General features: G+C 61.3%; 1 protein-coding gene and 1 long non-coding RNA gene across 4 annotated transcripts; one reads left to right on the top strand and one right to left on the bottom strand.

Annotated features, from left to right (window-relative positions):
- Positions 1 to 1,421: 1,421 nt before the first annotated feature.
- Positions 1,422 to 13,778, bottom strand: SHH (sonic hedgehog signaling molecule). Of its 2 annotated transcripts, none has more exons than XM_041751172.1 (3): positions 13,156 to 13,778; positions 7,888 to 8,149; positions 1,422 to 5,189 (listed from the first exon to the last, which is right to left on the bottom strand). In XM_041751172.1, the coding sequence occupies exons 1-3, from the start codon at positions 13,453 to 13,455 to the stop codon at positions 4,366 to 4,368; spliced, it is 1,386 nt and encodes a 461-aa protein (XP_041607106.1). In that variant the 5' UTR covers positions 13,456 to 13,778; the 3' UTR covers positions 1,422 to 4,365. The 2 variants fall into 2 exon arrangements, with proteins under 2 accessions (XP_041607106.1, XP_041607105.1); XM_041751171.1 differs by lacking the exon at positions 13,156 to 13,778 and adding an exon at positions 10,573 to 12,076.
- LOC121488900 lies at positions 8,557 to 21,688 on the top strand. 2 transcript variants are annotated; one of them, XR_005987209.1, is made up of 3 exons: positions 8,557 to 8,787; positions 18,000 to 18,173; positions 20,126 to 21,688. It is a non-coding gene; the product is annotated as an uncharacterized LOC121488900 (long non-coding RNA). The 2 variants fall into 2 exon arrangements; XR_005987210.1 differs by lacking the exon at positions 8,557 to 8,787 and adding an exon at positions 11,047 to 11,119.
- Positions 21,689 to 21,931: the final 243 nt, after the last annotated feature.

Raw genomic sequence — 21,931 nt, 5'->3', positions numbered from 1 at the left:
GAAAACCACAGATACGCAATGAAAGGTGATCCTCTGTTTCCATGCCTCATGGAGCAGGCCCAGAGCCTCCCGTGTAGCAAAGTATGAATTCCTACTATTTCCTTCTTCACTGGAGAAAGTCAAGCTCAGCCCAAAGAAGGAAAGGAGATTGTCTCCAAACCCGGATGTACTATTTTCGTCCAGTGGGGCTCTTCCCATGTAGCTGGGGGACCACTGTGGCACATTTTACCCTGCCTTCCACCCCAGCCCCTTCCCGGGCTGCAGAGAGCTGGTTTCCAGCATAGCCACACCCAACTAGCACTCTGCTGGCCCAGTACTCCGCCAGGTCCTAGGCGCTGCTGGTGGGCCTGCCTCGATTTGTCACCCTCCCTATGGCTCTGAGGAAGGAGCCAAACTGAGTGGGGGGGATTCCTTGGATCCTATCAGAAAATGTGCTTGACGGAGGACACACCGCTGTGTTCATCCCCATAGCACCACTCCGTTCCCTCACAACTTGTTTCCCATCCTAGACCACAGGGAGCATTTTGTGGAAAGACAGCGATAAATATCTCAGGCTCTGTGGGCCACGTGGTCTCTGATGCAGCTCCTGCGGCCCCAGGCTCCCCAGGCAGCAGGAATTAGCAAGAATTAGCAGGGGGTGTCTGAGAGACCTTTACCGATGGACACAGAAATCTGAACTTCGTGTAATTTTTACCTCACATGAACTATTATTCTTTGGGGTTTTTTGGTTTTGACCATTAAAGTAAAAAAGATGTAAAATCCAGTCTCAGCTTTTGGGCTATACAAAACTAGGTCAAGGGCTGGATTATTCTTGGGGGCCTTTATTTGCCAAGCCCTGTCCGAGGTCGTACAGCCAGCAGGGTGCCTGGGGGAAGCCAGGGCTCAGCCCGCGTTTGGCCATTTGTTTCTAAGAAGCCATAAGAAAGTCCACGTCCCAGGGCCTCTCAACTCCTTTGAGCAAAATGTCCTTTCAGAAGGAAGGACGGGTCAATGGAGAGCTCGGGACTCTGGGAGAGCCAGCCACGCACCAGCTCTGCAGCCGGCTCACCGCAGGGGCTTTGCCACTTTCTTGCCAAATCTTGCAACCAACTGGCATTCTTTGCAGGTCCGGCCAATGTTTGCCACGTGGGTGCGAGGCTGCCAGTGAAGTGCCATCCCCCAGGACAGGATGGCACTGCCTTGGTGCCCAGCACCGCGGCCTCATCCTGCCAGGGGCTGTCCCACAGCCCGGGTGCCCGCGGCCACCAAGGCCCATGGGGCTGGCACCCCACAAGACTTGGTCTCTCACATTTCTGCACGACATTGCAGAAGAAAATGAGAACCTCAGGTGCCCGCCCGGGTGAGACCAGAGAGCTCCACCACAGAACAGACACAGCCACAAGTCTGTAACTTCTTTAATTATTCAAACAATAGAGCACAAAGGTAAGAGTTTCAAGTACATTGTGATACACGCTTTTGACAGGAATAGATAGGCATTTAGTCACAAGGGAGGCTGGCAGCAAGGCGGCGCGGACACTTCGCACAAACTCTTCACACCGTCAACCCTGCAGAGGGAGCGGACGCCTCACCAGGTGGCTCCGCGCTGCACCACTCTGGTACCCTGTGCTGAGGGCTCCCCTTTGTTGGCCATGAGAGAGGATTCTGAACATGAGGGCGGGCGGGGGGCTGTAGCCTAGGATGGGGACAGCGGGGGCAGGGGGAGGGTGCCGCCACCGCGCTTGGCTGGGGCCGTACTGGAGGTGGCCAGTGCGGGTGGGGGGGCACCTAGGGGCCTGGCCAGTGCTCAGGTTCTCTCTTTGGCTAGTCAGGCTGAGGGCTGATTCATCTGTGAATCAACGTGGCCAGAGCCATTGGCGTGCCAGTGCTTCCCATTTACTTTTGCTGGCTTACACTCAAGATGGAACAGAACAGAAACCACCAAATTCCACCAGGGTTTGTAAACCTTGCACCTGCTGACTACCTGGAAGACCAAAGAAAATTCTTTTACAGAGAAAAACCAAGGAGTACTCCTGCCCAGAGGGCCTGGAAGCATGCAGAGGGCAAGCTCCAGGCTACGCGACTGTCCCTGGCACCAGCCGTGCAGGCCCCCGGCCTCCTGGAAGAGGTACACCCTGCCAGGCCCTCAGCACGGCAGCTCCTCAGGGACCAGTGCTTCTGGCTGCAGATGCCACCGCAGGCCTAGCCTGAGGGGCAGCACCTCCAGACCCTGCCTGGGCAGTCCTGGGACCTGCCCGAAGCTGTCAGGCTCAGGTCTACCCCTCAAACCCAAACCAGCCTCCAGACAAGCTGAAGTTGCTAAGAGGCCCTATGCTCGCACAGCCTGTCCTTCCAAAACCCAGCCAGCTTAGACACTTGGCCTGAAGCACAAGTCGGGACAGCAGCCTTTGATAAGCCAAAGCACTGAGAGTGACAGCCGACGGCTGAGCTCCTCTCCGCTGAGTCTAGAACACACCCTCAAGCATGGAGGACCTCTTCCCCCAGACCCAGCTGACATAGAGCGTCAGCCACAGGGTGCCCACTAAAGGAGGACCATGCCCTAGGGACAGAAGTCTACACCTAACAACCACTCCAGACAGACAGCTTGGACTTGACAACACCAACATGACCCGAGGACCCCAGCAGCCCTGAGACTAGCCACTGTGACTGGGGAAGTGGGGAGGTTGGGGCCACCCCGAGAGCAGGTGGAAAATGTGCACTCCTCGGGGAGTTTGCCACGAGGGTCCTGGGGGGGCGGTGTCAGAGATCAACACTTAGCCCTCTCCTTGGGGACCCATCTGGAAAGGGTACCCCAGGACTTCACAAAGCAGCGAGGGCCCTCCTCCCTTCGCAGCCAGAGGACCAGATACTCCAATGTGGGACAACCAAGTGGAGGGGACGGGGTCTGTCGACGGCTACACGAAGCATGGGGAGAGAGTCGTGGGTGGCTGCCCAGAGGCCTCTCCTCCTCTGGGCCTGCACCAGGCTGCGCTGGGTGAGGGCTGGGGGGTGGGAGCGGGGCGGTGCCCGCACACGGCACCCCCAGTCTTTGGAGTGCACAAAGTCTCTCACACAACAAATACAAACAGAGCTGAGGTTTCTCCAGTGATGAAAATAAACAAGTCGGTTTGGTTACCTACTTTGGCTTCCTACTTAAGCTGATCTGAATTCACAGTATAAGCAACACATCTAAATATAATGCTGGGCCCTCCTGTCGGCACTGGGTTTCCCAAACAAAGAAGCCAAAACAGAAGAGAAAAAGGGGCTGCGACAGGAATTCTTAGTTATTATATACTAACCAGTCTGTGCGTGGCACATTTTATTTCTATAAAACTATTACAAAATATTCAAAAATACATTTTAGTAAATTTACAGCAGTTATTTCTCAATTTATTAATGCAAAAACATCCTTTGTTTTTCTCTGTACAAACTACACGCTCCATCCTTGTGGGCTCATCACTATGTGCGCTTTTAAAAAATATTATTTTCTAATAAATTCTTTGAAGTTAAAAATAACAGAGTTCTTCCAGTTTGTCCAAAAAAAAGTGTGTGTGTGTGTGTGTGTGTGTGTGTGTGTGTAACAGTCTTGACTTCTAAGAATGTGGCCAAAATGGTGATCACAGAGCAAATATTAACCCATGAAGACATACGGGAGGTGGCTGTTACACTGGAAACTAGTTAAATTAAAATAATATATTTTCATATTTTACACTATTTCAAAAATGAAATGTAATTCAGTTAAGTATTGATCTCTCAAAAAATCTAATTTACAATTCTGTGTATAAAAATATAATTTGCGGACCCCCACGAAGCACGTTTTAGTTCACACTTGCTGAGAAGCAGGCGCGTGGCAAACGAAGAATGCAGAGTGCAGAGTTTTGCTTTCTGAAAGTCAGGGCGAGGGACATGTAGAAAAATAGACTCTGAGCAGGTCGCTTGGCCTCACAAAATAATCTTTCCCCCCTGTGAGTACAGTTCACATGATAATAATAAATTATCCAAGAAACAAACTATTTAAGGCTCTTGAAGGTCCGGTTCATATTATTTAAAACATCTATTCATACCAAACAAATAAATAGCCAGGAGAGGTGAAAAAACAAACAAACAAACAAAAAAAAAACAACAAAACAACCAAAATAAAACAACAACCAAAAAATTCAAAAAATATATATATAAACTAAACACAACGACAAAACTTCCCGGGATCTCTGTTTCCTTATAGTCTACTTTGGACTGTCCTACTTTATTATTATTATTAATTATTATTATAATTAAAGTCTCATTCCGTGCGCTTTTCCGAGTGTCCTTTGCTGTTCCTCGCTCTGGCTCCCCGCCCCGCCCGCCCCGCCCCGCCCCTCCCCGCCCCGCCCGCCCCGCCCCGCCCCGCCTTCAGCTGGCCGGGACCGCCATGCCCAGCGGGTGCAGGGCCTCGCTGTCCAACAGCCAGGTGCCTATTTGGTAGAGCAGCTGCGAGTACCAGTGGATGCCCGCGGCCCCGGGCGCGTCGGCCGCCCCCGGCGCCTCCAGCGCACCTGGCGCGGCGGGGGGCAGGCGGCCGCCGCCCCCGCCGTCGCCCCCCCCGCCGCGGTCCGTGCGCGCGGGCGCCAGCGCGGCCAGGAGCGCGTGCGCCAGGCGGAAGGGCGCGAAGGCGCGGTGCGCCCAGCCGTGCTCCTCGATGACCGCGTAGCACGACGCCAGCACCCGGTTGATGAGGATGGTGCCCTGCGCCGTGAGCGGCGCGTAGGCGCCCGTGGCCTCCTCGCGCAGCGTCACGCTGTGCACCGCGGCCGGCAGCAGCCGGCGACCCCCGCCGCGCTCGGCCACCACGTACACGCGCTGGCCCGGGCGCACGCGGCTGGCGAAGAGCGCGCGGCGCCCCGGCGCGCCCCCCGGCGGCGGCCCGGCTCCCGACGGCGCCTCCGGCTCCCCGGCCGCCGAGTCGTTGAGCGGCGCGACGAAGAGCAGGTGCGCGGCGGTGAGCAGCAGGCGCTCGCGCGGCTCCCGCGTCTCGATCACGTAGAAGACCTTCTTGGCACCGTCGTCGCGGTCCAGGAAGGTGAGGAAGTCGCTGTAGAGCAGCCGGCCCTGGTCGTCGGCCGCCAGCACGCGGTCCCCAGGACGCAGATCTTTGACGAGCTTGGTGCCGCCCTGCTCCAGATGCACCGTGGCCGAGCCTGGGAAGCAGCCGCCGGACTTGGCCGCCACGGAATTCTCTGCGGGGGGAGGGGAGAGGAGAGAAGAGGGCACAGGGGTGGTGAGCGCCTGCGCGGGCGCACGAGCGGGCAGGGGGGCGCACGCCTGCCTTCCCGCGCCCCAGACCCGGACCCGCGCCCAGGCCGTTGGGGCGCAGACCTCCCTGCACCCCGTCCCACCGTCTCAGTGACAAAATCCAGATGCAGATACAGCCCCTAACGACTCTCCTGGGTTTGGGCTCGCAGTGACAAGGGCTGGCTGGGTGTCCGGCGGGGGCGGCGGCCGGTTCCGCACCTTCCCCTCCGCCCTCCTCCGGCCCCATCCCCCCCGGCTCAGCACACACCCAACCTCGCCCTGAATTCGCAGGGTATTTGCTCTGCACTTAGATTCCTCAGGAAGCCTCCTTGAGCTCCCCGGGGCGCCGGGGTGCACCTCCTTCCTTCCCGCCCCCGGCTTGGGGTGCGCCGCCCCCTCGTGCGCCTCTCACCGGGTCTGCGCGCCCAGGACCCCTCGCCTGCCTGTCCCCGAGAGCCCAGCGCAGCCGGGGGCGGCGGTGCCGGATGGCTGCAGGGGAGTGGGGGGCGGGAGTGCAAAGGAGCTATAGTAGTTGTAGCAACTGGACAAACATTCCAGGGAACCGGCCGAGGTGTGAAAATCCGGGGCTTGTGTGGATTTTCTAATTAAAATCCAATAAAGGGCCCAGCATTGTCATTGTGATCTCCGCAATAAATGGGAGACACTCTTGGAAGAGGGGCACTTCCATCCTCCCTCCCCCTTCTCGGCCGCCCCCTCCCTATTTGCTCAGGTGCACCCCCCTGCCCAGCCCCCCCCACCCCCCCACCCCCCGCGATTCACACGCGGGCTCTCCAGAAGCCCGGGCCTCACAAGCACTATTTGCACAGCCAGGCCTCTTCCAAGCACTCAAGATGTGTATTTGAATTTTAAATGGCGGGGCCTGCTCCAGGCGCTGGAAGCTGCTGCGTTCTCAAGGCCCCTTGACTACCCGCTTTCCCGAGCCCTCTGTCGCTCTCTGAGGCTCACTGTCCCGAGGACAATGATCGGAGCCGGGGTGGCGAGCAGGGGGCCGCGGAGGAGGGGCGGGGACAGCCCGGTCTTCTTTGCATTCCAATCTCCGGGATCATGCTTTTCGCAAATAGAGATCGCGAGAAAGAATCTTCCTGCTGGAATTACAGAGGGTTTTTAATCTTCTCATCGGTTTCTGCGGCATGAAGTGCGGGCTTGGCCGTTGGAGGCCCGCCGTCGCCCCCCGGAATGCGGCCCGGGGCGCAGGCGAGCCCTAGTCGTCCTGTCGCACGACCCTGCTTGACACGCCGCGCACCGCGCCCCGGCCGGTGTGCGCCGAATGCCAATGAGCGGCTCCCGGCGCCCCGGGGGCCTGCCCTCCCCGCGCCCGAGCCTGCGGCGGGATTACCGCTGCTCACTTGCGAGGAGACCTCTAGGGACCCCCGCCAGGGGGACCCCGCGGACAGGCCTGGCCCCAGAGGGGGCCGGCGCGCCGCCAGCCCGCGCACCCACGAGGTCCCGGGACGAACGCGTCCCGGGCCTCCCGCCGTCGCCGAGCCCCGCCCGGTGGGGGCGCCGCCTGCCAGCCCCCCCTCTCCGGTCGCCCCTCCCACACCTTCTCTCCCTGTGGTGGTAAGAGGCCACTATTTTCCTTCCCTACCCGAGTGTGTCTTGACACCTTGGAAGTGTTTTCCTACTAACACAAGCCATGAAAATACAGTTTGGGAGACAAATAGGCAAAACTGGGTGGGGGGTTGCTGGGAAGACAGCGCCTCGGAAATTCACTGTGACCCGTGCTGCTAAAGGCACCGACTTCTGCTGAAAGATGGAGAGATCCACACAACCAGCCTCCCGGCTGGGATATCTGCATGGGCGCAGGGCCTCCCTGGCATGGCTGTTCCTCGCCAGCGACAGCGAGTGGCGTTGTAGGCCCAGGGAAGCCACCCGCTCGCCAGAGGCCGCGCTGCTGCAGCTGCAGACTCTGGGCCCGGGCTCAGGGCAGCCCAGCTGGCTCCTAATAAGCACGGATGCTTCTGGGCTTGCAGCCTCAGGATGTTGGAAGCGGTGACCACTGGGTTTATGACCTCCCACCAGGCCTCTCTCCAGAGGCTCAGCCAGTGAGTTAAGTTAGTTTAGTGTCCGCAGACGCCCACTGGGGATGGTGGGGGAGAGGACGAGGGGCCTACACCCCGGGCAGAGCCTCCAATGCGGGGGTCGAGTGGGGGCTGGTTGGCTCTTCAGCCTTCAACGAGACAGGAATCTAGGCCAGACCCGGCTAGCCTAGCCGCGCAGGGCTGCAATCTCTCATCAGGAAAGCCCCCTCCCCCATCTTCCCTGTCTCCGCCACCTGCAGTGGGGGCTCCGGAAACAGGGTGGGGGAAGGCTCAGGAAGCCAGATGCCCTCTGCATCTGGGCTTGGAGAACCTCGGGCCTCGGTGGTCTCAAGGGTAGGAGCCACTTTTGGCTGGCAGGACCCACCTCGACAGGCTCTGTTGGCACACCAGGGACTGACTTACCAGCCAAGCCCCTCCCTCCCTGCCCCTCCACCAGCAGCACATTCATCCTTTCCCCTCGCATCTGCCGTGGGGTGCAACAGTGACACGTCGCGGGCAGATCGGGGGCTGCTGGTGGGCGGGGGGGGGCTTCGTGGGCACAGGGTGGGGGCTGTGGAGTAGGGCAGGCCCGCCGCCTCACCTGCTTTCACAGAGCAGTGGATGTGCGCCTTGGACTCGTAGTACACCCAGTCGAAGCCAGCCTCCACGGCCAGGCGGGCCAACATGCCGTACTTGCTTCGGTCGCGGTCTGACGTGGTGATGTCCACCGCGCGGCCCTCATAGTGCAGCGACTCCTCTGAGTGGTGACCGTCCTCGTCCCAGCCCTCCGTCACCCGCAGCTTCACGCCGGGCCACTGGTTCATCACCGAGATGGCCAAGGCGTTCAGCTTGTCCTTGCACCTCTGCGGAGAGAAGGGGCCCCACGGGCATTAGTACCGGGTCTGCCCCCCATCCCTGCCCTGCAGGCTGCCCTGCTGGGTCCCTGAGGGTTAGGGCTCTGTGGGGAGTCAGGAGGAGGCCTGGATGGGGCCCGCAGGCTGCAGTGAGCACTGAGGTGGGAGGAGGGGGGGGCGTCCGCTGGAGGAGCCAGTCCTCTTGCAGGTAAACTGAGGGCCTGTCTGTGAAGTCTGACTGGCAGAGCCCCCACCACGGCCTGAGACGGCGGGGACTCTTCTTGAGACAAGGAAAGTGTGTCTCCCACGGTCACGGCAGGGCCTGCCAGGCCCCCTCCCCCACGCCGCCCTCCACTCCCGATCCCTTCCGGTGGCCCCGTTTCTGCACACCTGTGCGAGGCTCCACCTTCGTGCCCGGCCTAACTCCCTCCCCGGGAGGCCAGAGCCAGGCCCAGGGCGCAACTTGGCAGAAATAAAGAACGTGCGCGGTATGCTTCTTAAAGAGCGAAAGCCTTGGGTTATCTCTGGACCCTCCCTCCTACCCTGTGCCTATCTGAGGCGTGGGTGCCGCCAAAGGGAGAGAGGGGGGTGGGAAGCCGATAGCCCCGCCGGCGGGGCGGGAGGGGCCCGAAGTGAAAGGCAAGCAGGTGAGTAATAATTTTCAATGCGGGCCAGGCCTAACGACAAACATTCTTTATCTGGACAGCCACATTCCTTTTCCCCATAGACCTCTTTTCTCCGGCTTTTCTGTGGTCTGATTGTGTCTCTTGTTTTCCTTAACCTGTTCCCTCCCACCCCCCCCCCCCTTGTTTTCTTGGCCCCGAGCAGAATGGCGTCCGGCTAGTTTGAAGAGCAAACTTAAGAGGTGGAGGGAGGGGGCGGGGCAGGAGGGGTGGGGGAGGGGGAGCCCGAAAGGCCCGAGGCCTCGGAGCCCTTGGGGAGTGCCCCTCCCTCCACGAGGAAGCTGCTCTGGCCGTGGATGTGCAGAAACACTGAGTGCACAGGACACGAACCGGGCGAAGTGAAACTCGGGGTCAGGGGAGTCCCCGCCTGAGTCTCGGGTCACATTCAGATAAGGATGCTAGAAAACACAGAGCCCTGGCAAGTGTGTGCGCCCGTGTGGGTACCCGCTCAGGGCCCGGGCGCTTACAGGGACGGGGACGCGGGATTCACAGGAGGGGGAGTGGTGGCAGGATCCCCCAGGGGCATCCCCAAGAGACGCAGACCTGGGGGACGCGGGGCAATTTCAAGTTGACCTCCCGCAGAGGGTAGGGCTGGTCGCCTTCCCGCAGCGCATGCTCGGCTTTGGAGCCTGGTAGGCGGGAGGGAGGAAGACCCGGTCGGGGATCCTAAGAACAGCGTGGGGACTGCTTTCCTGCAGAGCGAGGGGAGCTGCCGCGGTCCCGCTGTCCGCGCTCCACGGGGATGTGGAGGTTGCGCAACAGGAAACGTCCTGCGTGTCGGACAGCAATAAAACCAGCAGTACCGTAGTCGAGTTAAACATCCAACAAATGGGGGGGGGCGGCCCTGGTAACAGGTCAGCGCTGGCAGGTTTCTGGGCCTGCCAGCAGTTTTCTTAAAAAAAAAAGTCGGAGGGGCAGAGTTTGAGTGAGGTCATCTTGAGGATTGAACGCGTTTTACATGAAAATCAATCAGTAAACCGGGGTCAGTTCGGAGCCGGGCGGGGAGGCCGCCGCGCAGGCGCACAGCACCGACACGCACACGCACACCTCCCGCATCCCGAGCCCGCGCCGCCCGGCTCGCTCCTCTCGGGGCTCAGAGGGGGCCCGCACGGCTCCCCGCGGGACGGCGGGTGAGGGCAGGGAGCGCGGGAGGCCGCGTGCCCGCCGCAGGCGCCCTGAGCTGCGCCCCTGGGGCATGGGGCGGAGGACCCCCGGCGAGGAGCCCCAGGCCGCGCCAGGCCCGAGCGGCGCCCTGCGTCCCGCGCGCCCCCGCCCCCGCGCCCCCCGCGCCCCCGCGCCCCCGCGCCCCCGCGCCCCCGGCCTGCGGGACGTGGTGCCCCCGCCGGCCGGAGAGGCGCAGGCGAAGCTGGGACGCCCAGGCCGGTTAGCCATTCGCTGGGTCGTGTGCTGCGAATCAAGCCGGGCTCTGTGCAGCCACCGGAAAGCCCAGCGGGGCCGCGGGGCCGGCTTTGTGTCGGCGGAGGCCGAGTCCGTCCTCGCGCCCGAGCCCCGCCACCCCGGGCCGCGCAGCCGCCCCGAGCCCACCAGCCCGGGCGGGACTGTCACCGCCACAGGGCGCCTGGCCGTCCCGGCGCGGGGGAGGGGTGTCCCGACTTCAAAAGAGACACCCCCCTCCCCACACACCTGTCTCCACCCCTCCACCCCCTCCGAGGAAACAGACCCGTCCTATCCAAACACGAGCACCCTCCTGGAGCCCACACCTGAGCGCGGGCCCGGGCCGCCACGCACTCGGGGATCTACTCGGCGTGGTCCCGGGCTGTCCCCGCTGCGGCCCCAGGCCCTGCCCCGGCCGCCTCCTGCCCCCCGAGCCCCCGGCCGCCGCGCCCGCGCCTGGCACCCGCGCCTGCGGGCCGAGCGTGTCTGTCTGCGCTTCCCCCTCTCCGAGTTAATATTAACCAGGAGCTCAAGCGTTCCAGAACTGCTCCCAAAGTTCCACCGGGGACGGTCTTGCCATGCTTGAGGGACTCGGCGGCGGCCACAGTGCAGAGACGGGGACGCGGAGGGACGGCTGGCCCGGGGCGCAGAGACACGCGCACCTGGGACGGGATCTCCGCGGTGGCTTTGAGCGCGCGGCCAGCGGGCCAAGGGGTCCCGAGCAGCTAGTCCCCGGGGGCCAGGAGGCGGCCCCGCTGCACCCCTGCCCCGGCCCTGCCCCGGCCCCTGCCCCTGCCCCTCGCCGCCCGGTCCTCCCCGACTCTTGGACCCAGGGAAGGAGGAAGGGCGCCTTCCGGCACCACCCCACCAGCCAGCCGCCCTTTCGGGGGACATCTGTGGGGTGCGTGACACCGTCCTAGCCGGGCTCTCCCCACCCCACCCCCACGTTGGCTGCCCCTCCCCCGTCCTTTTGTGCCGGGAACGGGAATGGCCACTGCCTAAGGAAAGAAAAGTATTTGTTTTCGTTTCGTTCGTCTGAGGGAAGTTGACAGAAGGTCAGAAGTTCAAATGCTGCCAGCGCGCGCGGCGGCGACAGTGGCCGGCGCGGGGCCGCTCGGCCGTGGGTGCCCCGCGGGCGGCCGGAACAGGGGCCGGCCGGGGCTCGGGGGGGCGCCAGGCCCCAGGGCCCCCGGGAGCGCGGCGGAGCTCCCGACCGTCCGGCCCGTCCGAGCCTCGCCGCCACCGCGGCCCCCGCCCCGCGCCCCGCGCCCCGCGCCCTAGCCCCGGCCTTGGGGACCGCTAACCCGGGAGGAAGGGGCGTCAGGTGCGGCCGCCGGGGGGCGCGGCTCCGCGCGCTCGCGCACCTGCGACCTGTGACCTGCGGCGGGGCCCCGGGGATCCCTCTCCCGCGTGGGCCCCGCGCGGCGGCAAGGGGCGCACGCCCACCTCGCGGGCTGCGGCACCTCCGCCGCCCTCCCCGTCCCCCTCCGCGCCCCACCGCCGGCCCGGCCTCGCCTCCCGCCTCCCGGTTCCGAGGGACTCCGGGAAGGCCACCTCCCTCCCGCGGGGGAGCCAGGTGACCCAGGTCAGAGGGCTCCCCGCGGCCGGCCGCGCCCCCGGCGCCCCGCGGCCTGTGCCCGGTTCATTGTGGCTCTCGCCGCTCTCCGGCACAGGCGCGCGCGTCCACACTCGCGGTCCAGATTTAAGGTGGTCGCGAGCAGATGCGCGAGCGGGGCATGGAGACCCCGTCCCCGGCTCCCTCGGGCCCCTCCCGGCAGCTCCCCTCCCGCCTCCCTGCGGCCTCGCCGCTGGGACCGCGCTGGGGAGCGAGCGGCCCGGAGGGGGCTCCCCTCCCCGCGCGCCCGCCTCGGTCCCCGCGCCCCACCGCCGCGCTCCGCCAGCTGTGGTGCGCTCCTAGCCCGAAAGGTAGGACTTGGATATTTTAATAGGGCAATAAAAAGGATGTTGACCTATATTTGCCAGGAAATCCATTTCTAGCTTCAGTTATACGGGCATGGAGTTTGAGAAAGTCTAGGGCTGGCGGAGAGGTTGGGAGCCCGAAGTCTCAGGCAGAGGTGGGGAGGGAGGGGGCTACGTGTTTGGCTTCGGTTTTGCATCGTCCTAGCCCCCTCCCGCTAACAGCTCGCCGCGGCTCCGGGTCCCGTGCCAGCAGGTTGACCGTAGTGATGCAATGCCAGGAAGTTCTAAGTCCCTCCCCTCAAGGACCGCGGGCTCGGGCTCGGGAGAATGGAAGCGCATCCTTAAAGAAATATCAATACATTCACACTCTGATGGGCACCACTGCCCGGGGTCGAATGGCAGCGGAGCTGTGCTGTACACTCGGGGGCCAGGTGGCGCCTCGGGAGCCCCAGCCTTTTGTCAGCGCGGCCTCCGGGCTCTCCCCATTGAGCGTCTTTGGGGGGGGGGCAGAGGGGTGGGGGTCGCGGTGGTAGAGAGAAGCACAGTGGACAGGGAGAAACGTGTCGGCTCCCCTAACGCTAGTGCTCTAGGCTGCTGTACAGTGACCTGGAAGCTACTTTATGCGTATGGGGGGGATTTCTGCCCCTCTCCCACCATGTCCATTCCCAACTCCGGAGGGGCGGATACCCCCAGAGTGAAGGTCTCCCCAAGTTACAAGGCAGAGCCCAGGCAGGATGGGAAGGCCATCCTGGCAGGACAGAGCAAACAAGGGCCATCGGTGGACCACATCTGCCATCCTGACCCCCACCCCCACCCTAAACTTCTCCGGCTGGACCCCTGGCCTCCATTCCCTTCTGAGAAGAGGAAGGGATGTCGGGCAGGCAGGTGGGTGGGGAGGGAGAGGGTGAAGTCGCCTTGCTATCAGCCTGAAGAGCAAACAGACTGGGTCTGGAGCGGCTGGTTACACACAACCCCCGTGAAAGCAGTACATTCCACGCCGCGGCGCTGGGTTTCTACCTGAGTCATCAGCCGGTCTGCTCCCGTGTTTTCTTCATCCTTAAATATGATGTCGGGGTTGTAATTGGGGGTGAGTTCCTTAAATCGCTCCGAGTTTCTCGAGATCTTCCCTTCGTATCTTCCACTGGCCCCTAGGGTCTTCTCCGCCACGTTGGGGATAAACTGCTTGTAGGCTAAAGGGGTCAGCTTTTTGGGGTGCCGCCTCTTCCCAAATCCCCTGCCGGGTCCGCACGCCAGCCCTGAGCACATCAGCAGTGCGCAGACGAGCACCGCCAGCATACATCTCGCCAGCAGCAGCATCTCGTCCGCGGAGCCCAGTGCCTTGCCTTCCACGCCGTCCCCGCGCGGGTCTGTGTGCGCGAGTGCGAGTATGTGTGCCTGTGCGCTCGGGCTTGCGCTCTCCCTTCCTCGCTCGGCTTGCTGCTGGCTCCCTCGCTCTCTGCCTGGCTCTTTCTCTTCCTATATAACCTCGCCCGCCGCTGCTGCGGGAGAGTGGCCACCGATCCCCACCCAGACGGGGGCTGGAGTGGCAGGCTGCTGGCCGCTGATAACGGAACACATCGGAGTTAGGGCTGGAAACAGCAATCAAAAGACAAAAAGAGTCTGATTTTAAATGGTAGCAAGCCTGGAGAGCTTGCGAGACAGGCTGCCCTCGGTGCTATATTATAGCTGGCAGGGGCGTATCTGATTGGCCAAAGCAGCGCAAGCTTGTCTTCTGATGTTTAACCCTAAAAAAGACTAATTTTTTTTTTCTGTGGCTGCAGTTGCTTTATTTTCACCTGAAGCCTTTGAGTTAAAAAAAAAAAAATCTTTCCTGAGACAAAGGTGGGCGGGAGGGAGGAGGCACGCTCCTTAGGATAACACTAGTTACCTCCTGCTTTGTGCACAGCGCGGTGTTCCCCCTTCTCTTTCTCCAGAATGGTAGGTGCTTCAGTTAAAACCAACTTAAGTTTTAAAGGACAGTCTAGACCCCCCCTCCAAGCTTCAGTCATCAAACAAATATTCTCTCAAATGTTTGAAGGGCAAAGCTGCCCGGGTCCAGTTTAAAAAAATTTTTTTTTGGAGACTTTATCATACAGGCCAAGTCTCCCTGCATTTTAAAGACAGAGGGTCTGCGCCTCATCCTGAATATTCAACATCCTTGGACGGTGGTCATTCTCACTGACCACAACTTCCAGCATGGCTATTTGAAGTGCTTTAGGTGCCTTAGACAAATATGAAAATGCCGCTCCTTTATTGTGTTTCAGCTAAGTCGTTATTTTTAACCCCCTGGAAATGGGATGCAGGCAGGCTCGGGGGCTGGTACAGAGTGGCCTGAGGGACTGTCCAGAAGGCTGGACCAAGTGCATCTGGGTGCTGCACCCCAGCTCAGAGGAGGGAGCCGGTGCTAGGGCCTGCGTGCTGGGCGGAGGCCCATTGTGCCTGGGGGCAGTGGCGAGTGGGCAAGGCTGTGCACACACCACCCCCACTGATCAATCGATCCGAGCAAAGTGCAGGCCAGGGATGAGCTTGATGTGGAATTCAGGCTTCTTCCACATCGGCCGCGGGCTTTCCATGGGGCTCTGTGAGCCAGCCCTCAGGGTCCTGGCCCCCCCCCCCCAGCTCACCATGGGGAAGGGGTCTGGGGGTGCATTTTTTGGTCAAGGAGGGCACAGTCCTCAGAGCCGGTAATACTGGAGTCCCCAGTCCCTGTGCTTCTTTCAGGAAAAAAAAAACACCCTAGAAGTGCTATTTAAACCAGAAAAATAAAACCTGAAACCCCCCATTTTGCAGAACACAGCCTCCTCTTCTCATTCCCCACCCCCATCTCACTCATATATAGGAATTGCTCTAGAAAAAGAGCAAGAGAGGGAGGGCTCTTCCTGGAATGGGGGTGTTGGTCCTGGAGTGTCACTCTGTGAAGTTAGAAGTGTCCCTGTACCCCAGCCCAGCCGGGGAGGTGGGAGAGGCCAGGTCTAAGAAGAAGGCTGGGCCCTCAAAACAATGGGATGTCCGGAGCAGCCCAGGCCAACCTTGGTGCAGATGGATCTGGTTAGGGGGGTGGGCAGGGAGCACCTTGACAGCCATCCAACTGGGCCTTGAAACGGCTGAGTGGATATGGGGGCTCTGCCAGTCAGGTCCCCAGCGGTCCCCCCAGGCTTGGCCCCCGGCCCCCAACCCCCATCATCAACATTCTCTGGAGAATGCCCACCCCTGGGCAAGGTGGGGAGGCAGCACCCAGTTTTATCAAGGCCTACGGATGAAGGAGGGTCTCCATGCAGCTGATAAAGGGCCAGACTTCTTGCCCAGGCTGTGTGTGTCTGTGCATCTGTGCTCCCAGTGGACAGATTCAGAGAGGACACTCAGGTCTTGGGCTGCCACTGGGTGGTGCAGCCTTGCGAAGCTGCCCAGCCCTGGGGACTGGGGGCTCTCCAGCCTTCTGGGCTCCTTCCCCCACACCCTTGCCGGTCCCCTCCTCTCCCCCTTCTCTTCCCTCTGTCCTCTCCCTCACCAACCAGACAGAGGTGAAAGAGCCCCAGCACTGGGTCATGACCTCGTGCCCAGGGCCTGCGACCCTATGTGGAGCCCAGGGCCAGCTCGGTGGTGTGTGCCCAGGACACATGATTCCCAAAGGTGCGGGTATCCAGGCCCCACACTCACCGTTGTGCCCTGCATGACCCTGGAGACCCCCAGCCCAAGCCTGAGCCTGAGCCACAGGGAGCAGGCTGTGGGCTGCCTCTGGGCCAGGAGCAGGAAGGGCTCATGCCTTGACACTGTACTCCTCAGGGCGACCAGGGGGGTCCCAGGCCTGCTGGCCTCCTGCCCCAAGATGCCCCTCCATCTCACTGCCAGCCCAGGATACCCCAGATGCCGCCAGGGGCCGCCTGCCCTAGGACTGGCCTGTCCTCAGGAATGAAGTGACGGTGGATGGTCAAACCACCATCGACACCCTATTTCCCAGCGTGGGCTCCCTGCTGTGGGTTGGGGGGAAATCTGGACAAAACTCAACTGAGTGTATCTGTATTGCTTCAGAAGCAAGGGCACCGGCGAGCCCCCCACTTCCCCTTCCGATCATCCGCCCCCTCCCCACTTCTAGACACCAGACACCGCTGTCTTCCACCTCCAGACACCAGATGGCTCCCTCTCTTTGCCTTTCCCCTCCAGACGATTGGGGGGGGCCCCTCCCCACGGAGGTCAGAGGTTCCAAACCCCAGCCTCGGCCTGACCTGGCCAGACCTCCGGCACCAGCCAGGGACCCATTTCTCACTGTGGGCGCCCAGGGTCACCGGCCACCATCCCTCCCCCACGCCACCCACCCGGCGCCTTGCCCCTCCCTCCTCTCCTCCCCTCCCCCTCCCCCGCCATCCCTCCAGCCCTCACCAGCATCCCCGCTGCGGACAGGTGGCTGCCTGTCTTCTGCCCCCACCCCCCCAGGCGCCTCCTGGGCCTGCCCCCGCCTCCCAACCGGCCCCCGCCACTAGATGGCCTCCTCACTCTGCCTTCAGGCTGCGGCTTGGCCAGTTTGGGAAATCCTGCAGACCAGACTGAGGCCCCCTCCCCCTCCCGACCCCCTCCCCAGGGCTGTGACCCCTCGTTTCCCTCTGCTCACATCAGTCCCCACTAGGCCTCATGGCTGGAGCTCTGCCCCCCACCCCAGGAAGCTGTCGCCTGCCTCGCTTCTCCCCAGGGGGGGTGCTCCTGAGACCTGAGTTAGGGCTGCAGGCTCACACTTCCTCCCAGCCCTTCCCTTCCCTTGCTCTTCCCGGTAGGACTTCTACTCCATCTCTCCTCCCTCCAATTGGGTCTCACTTTGGCAACCTGAAGTACTGTGGCTGCAGCCGGGACCCCTGAGTTTTGGAGGGATGTGGCCCTCCGGAACTGTTCTCCCAACCCCATGGCCCTTGCTCCATCCCTGGACTCCTGCTTCCCGCTTTCCCAGCAGGAAGGGCCCCGCTGTCCCTTTATGAGTAGAGTCCACCTGCAGGTGAATACAGGCCACAGCGCCCCTGCCTGCTCCGAGGCCACCCAACAGGGGTCCGCTCAGTGGCTGGCCTCCCTGCATCTGTGTCCCCATCACCCAGGCCAGCAGGGGGGAGGAGGCCACCCCGACCTGTAAGGCCTGTGCTTCCTGGCCCTGGGTGGGGGGGTCCTGGCGTCCCCTGGGCTCCCAGCGCTTTCTGCAGCAGGAGCACAGATGATGTCCCAGGGCCCCTTCCGTCCCTACATGATCCCAGTCCTTCCCTTGTCAGTTTGGCTCAGCAAGCCGTGGCAGGCCGGTGTGGCCATGGTGCTGCCCTCCCCGAGGGGGTGTGCTTGTGTCCCGGAGTGGGGACCTTCCTGTTGATCTGTCCCTGTCACACAGAGCCCCCGGGAGGCAAAGAGCATGCCCCTTCCCCAGGACTTGCCCAGCCTGTATGGCACTCGCTCACACAGCACGCAGTGACCTCGGGGCTTGGTGCAGGAGGACGCTGACATGCCGGGAGACCACCCAGCCAGCTGCTGAGATGGAAGGCCAAGTCTTGACCAGTGGACGTACTAAGGCAGACACACTCAGCCTGAAATGCCCTGCTTTCTGAAGTGCAAGCCCCTCTCTCCAGACCAGCCTCCCCTCTGGGGGGGTCACTTACCTTCATTCTGAGCAGGGGGTGCTTCTCCGCAGGTCTAAACAATGCCTAGGGGTGTGGCCCTTCCAGCTTCGAGGTGGTTTCACCAGGGAGCCACAGACCTCCTGTGTGAGTGGGACCAGACGTGCCCAGAAGTGAAGGGTCCCTCCCTGGCCTGGGCCTGGTGGTTCTGACCCCATCTCTAGTACACTGTCCCTTGTCCCCGAGCTGGTCATTCCTCAGATCTCTGGACCTTGTTAGGTCACAGATGCCCTTGGAAACGCCGATGCGGTGAACCCCCGCAGCAAGCTAGGCTTGCCTCGGAAACTTAGTCGACAAGAGACAAATCCAGTGAGCACCGCCTGGCCGCCCCTGCACAGTCCAGAGTTCCTGCTCTGCTGACTTCCCTGCTGGGGATCCCGGGAACCCCTGGAGGTAAGAGCCAGGGGAGAAGCCCTGACATGGTGGGTCCTCATCCTCGGGACACTGCTGTTCTCCTGGGGTGTCTTCCATGGCTGCCCCCGTCCTGTGTTGGCAGTACCTGGCGGGCAGCTACAGAGTATCACATGCCAGGGGCTGACGAGTAGCATGTGTGTGAGCTTCTGATCCTTTTCTAGAGAGTGGGTGTGGGGATGGTGAGGAGTGAGTGTGTACGTGTGAGTGTGAGAGTTTGCATGTGCATGAGTGTGTTTGTGAGAGAGACTGTGTGAGTGTGCACATGTGGGTGTGCATGGGTGAGAGACAATGTGTGTATGCCTGAGTGTGTACATGTGAGAAACAATGTGAGTGCATGTGATTGTGCACATGTGAGACTGTGAGTGTGTACATGTGAGAATATGCATGGGTGATATGACATGGGGGTGCATGTGTGACACTGGGACTGCTGGGTCCTCAGGAAAATGAGGGCACAGAAGCGGGAGCCAGGAAGTGGTGGAGGCTGACTCCCCCCCCCCCCCCAAGAGCCTGGAGGTGGTTTTGGAGCAGGTTTGCACCCACCCCCCCACCTGCCTGGGCCCTGCCTCTGGGTGGGGACTCTGGCAGGGAGGGTGCAGGTCCCCAAGGGGGTGGGGGGGACTCGGGCAGGGAGGGTGCATGTCCCCAAGGGGCCCCTGTGCCAGGGCACTGCCAGCCTCTGGGCAACTTCCGTCCAAGTACTTTCTTAGAGACAACACAGGACACGGTGCCGAGGTGCAGAAGCGCAGAGGCCGTTCCTCCTGGATTCATGAGGCAGGGCTGCAGGGTTGGCCTGGGCGCTGACCTCAGCCACGGAGGGTCCTCCTGTGTCCCCCACACCCTGTGTGTTCTTCCCGCTGAGCCTGTGGCTAGAGCACTCCTGACCTCTGACTCCTGTGTGCAGAGGGGCGGCCCCCTAGGCTCTGGGTCCTCCAGCCCTCTACCCCTGATGCTACTGTCCTTGCTTGGGAGAACAGGGGATTTCCCTCACCAGTCTCTTTATAGTTGAGGAAACCGAGAACCAAGTCAGCTGCCCACTCGGGGTACTCCCCAGCCCTGAGCTGTGTCTGTCAGGTGTCTCCACCCCACTGTGGCAATGAGCCTCCACTCCCAGAGCCACAGGCTACCCCCCGGGAGGGGGGCAGCCTAGCATGGAGGTGGCGAGGCCTCTGGGGACCCATTCGAACCATGCAGCCTTCCCCAGGGGCAGAGAGGGTAGCTTCACCCCACATCCTCCCCTCCAGCCCTAGGCCTTCTTTGCTGTCTTGACAGGGGCCAGGGACACTTCCCCTTCTGTGTGCAAATCCAGAACCAGAAGCCATGAGGCCTGGGGCAGGCGCGTCGGGAGGTGGTGGTGGACAGGGGGCCATTGAGAGGACACACACTTGGGGGGTGTGGACACACACTTGGACTTTGCAACTTTAGCAGAAGTTGCTAGAACCTTAGTAGTTCAATGGGCCTCTTTCCTGTGTTTTCACATTCCTAATATTTGGGGGCTGTTTGATCAGATGGCTGGGGGTTTGTCCTCATTTCCTGCTCAGTGGCTGGGGATCTCCTGAGGGAGACAGAAACCGCATTGCGGCGAGTGAGGCCTGGGGCACCATGGGAGCTTTGTGTGTGTGCACCACGAAGCCCGCGGTGCATGTACCATGAAGTCCGGGGTGCCTCCGGCCTGACAGGGCAGGGGTAGGGTATGGTGCGGTGCTTGCCAGGGTGCACGCTCAGTGGCTGAGTGCAGCTTGGGAGCCTCGCCCTCTGGGGCTCCCACTTTGTGTTTGCTGAGCACCTCACCCAAAGAGCTGTGCTAGGTGAGAGAGGTTGGACCTTCCTGGTACTTTTAGGTGGTAGTCACGTTTGTTTACTCAGTGTGTATTTTAATTGCACTTGGATAAAAAAATCCAGTTTATCAGTGCAAACCGCTCTCCTCTGTGCAGGTGGGGATGCAGAAATTCAAGGAGGTGAATCTTCTGCGTGATGTCTCACCATCGGCAGGCCCGTGGGTCAAACGTGGAGAGCTCACCTTTGGAATGTCTGCGCTGCGGGTGGCACTCCTGGCATTTCTCCGTCGTGCTCAGGGATGTTCTGCGTGGGTGGCAGGTGGCCTGGAGAAGAGCCCCATCCCTGCGGACACAAGGTGGGGGCCATGGCCGGTGCACCTGCAGAGCCTGGATGACCCGGGAGGGTAGGTGCACTGCTCAGGGCCAAACCCTTGGGTGGGCAGGAGGCAGCCCTCCCGAGGTGGGCAGAGGGACACGGGGTGGCAGTGGCTTCCTTCGGCCCGCTCTGAACCGCGTGGCTGCAGGGACACCGCAAACGCTTGGTCCCGCTGGACGGCAGGAATGAACGCCAGCCCAGGGAGGCGGGACAGGGCTGCGTGCTTCTGGTTTACAGATGAGGGAGCGGAAGCTCAGGGCCGGGGCTCCGAGCCCCAGTTGCCGGGCCCCAAGGGGCGATGGACGTCAGGCTGACTCGGGGGAAGTACTGCTTCGCCGCCAACCTCCCGCCAGCCCCTTCCTCCGCTGCCACAGAGAAGCACCAGAGGGCGGCCCGCCCCGCAGGCTTGCACAGCGTCCAGTACACAGGTGCAGCCGGTGACCACGCCCCTGTCACCCAGCAGTGAATGGTCAGCAGGGGCCGGGCTGGCCTCCACCCGCAAACGCCAAGTTCTCCCTCCTGAGTTCTGGAAGGTACCCCCCCACTCAAGGCCGTGTTGCTTCCCCTGACTTCCATTGTAGTTTTCAAACAGAGGACTAGCTCCAGCAGCCTTCGTGATAGGCAAACCCCAAACCCGGGAGGCAACATGATTCCCCGAAGCCCAGTCCAGCCTCGGGTCCTCGGTGCTCATCCTTCGGTGGGGAGGGCGCGACCCCTGCAGCCCCACAGCCAGCCCGGGACAGAGCTTGTCTCCAACACTGATGAAAGGCGGCTGCATGGATCCCGAAGCCGCCACTCCTGTGGCCACATCGTGCTGTCACGTGTTTGAGGAAGCCGTCAAATCTGTTGAGGCATCTCGGTGCCTAAGTGAGTGCTCAACCCCGAGTCTCGGGAAGTACAAAAATCTCCTCATCTGTGTGCAGGCCCTGGCCAGCAGGCACCTCTGCACCATGCCGTGGGAGCTCTGAACTGGGTCTGCGAGCATCCGGGCTTTGTCCCCGTATATTTTGTGTATCCGCTGGCAGGATGCCCTAAGGTATCAGAAAAGCCTAAGAGGTGATTTGGGGGCCTGGGAATGCTCAAAACTGTTTCTATATAAATTAGCCATAATTACTTCTTGGCCTTACCCCGTTGTGGCTCAGGGCAGGCCTCACAGGAGCACTCTGCTTTTGCATAGCGGGGAACCCTATATTCGTGGGTCGAAAGATGTTTCCTTCTCCGATTGTCTTATTTCACTTATATGTGGAATATAAGACACAGTGAAAGGGACTACAAGGGAAAGGAGGCGAACTGAGTGGGAAAAACTAGAGAGGGAGACAAACCATGAGTGACTCCTAACTCTGGGAAACACACAAAGGGTTGAGGAAGGGGAGGTAGGCAGGGGGATGGGGTAACTGGGTGATGGGCACTGAGGAGGGCACTTGATGGGATGAGCACTGGGTGTTATAATGTATGTTGGCAAATTGAAATTAAATAAAAACAAAACAAAACCAAGAAAAAAAAAAGAAAGATGTTTTGTATCAACTAGCCAGCTAATCTGGTGCTGCACTGTGTAATGAACTTTAGCACTTGCTCCTTAAGAAGTA

The sequence above is a fragment of the Vulpes lagopus genome, chromosome 4, assembly GCF_018345385.1.
Source record: "Vulpes lagopus strain Blue_001 chromosome 4, ASM1834538v1, whole genome shotgun sequence".
NCBI lineage: Eukaryota > Metazoa > Chordata > Mammalia > Carnivora > Canidae > Vulpes > Vulpes lagopus.
The sequence above is the reverse complement of the archived record's forward strand: the minus strand, read 5'-3'. Positions and strand labels throughout refer to the sequence as shown.

Bases quoted from the DNA above. Each gene is read 5' to 3' on its own strand.
- SHH (XM_041751171.1), bottom strand. From the start codon at position 11,112: ATGTCCCCCGAAAGGGCGGCTGGCTGGTGGGGTGGTGCCGGAAGGCGC. The intron at 8,150-10,572 runs GTGCGTGGCGGC...TTCTCTCCGCAG, and splicing joins CACGCCGAGTAGATCCCCGA to AGGTGCAAGGACAAGCTGAA. The intron at 5,190-7,887 runs GTGAGGCGGCGG...CTCCCCCCGCAG, and splicing joins CCACTGCTCTGTGAAAGCAG to AGAATTCCGTGGCGGCCAAG.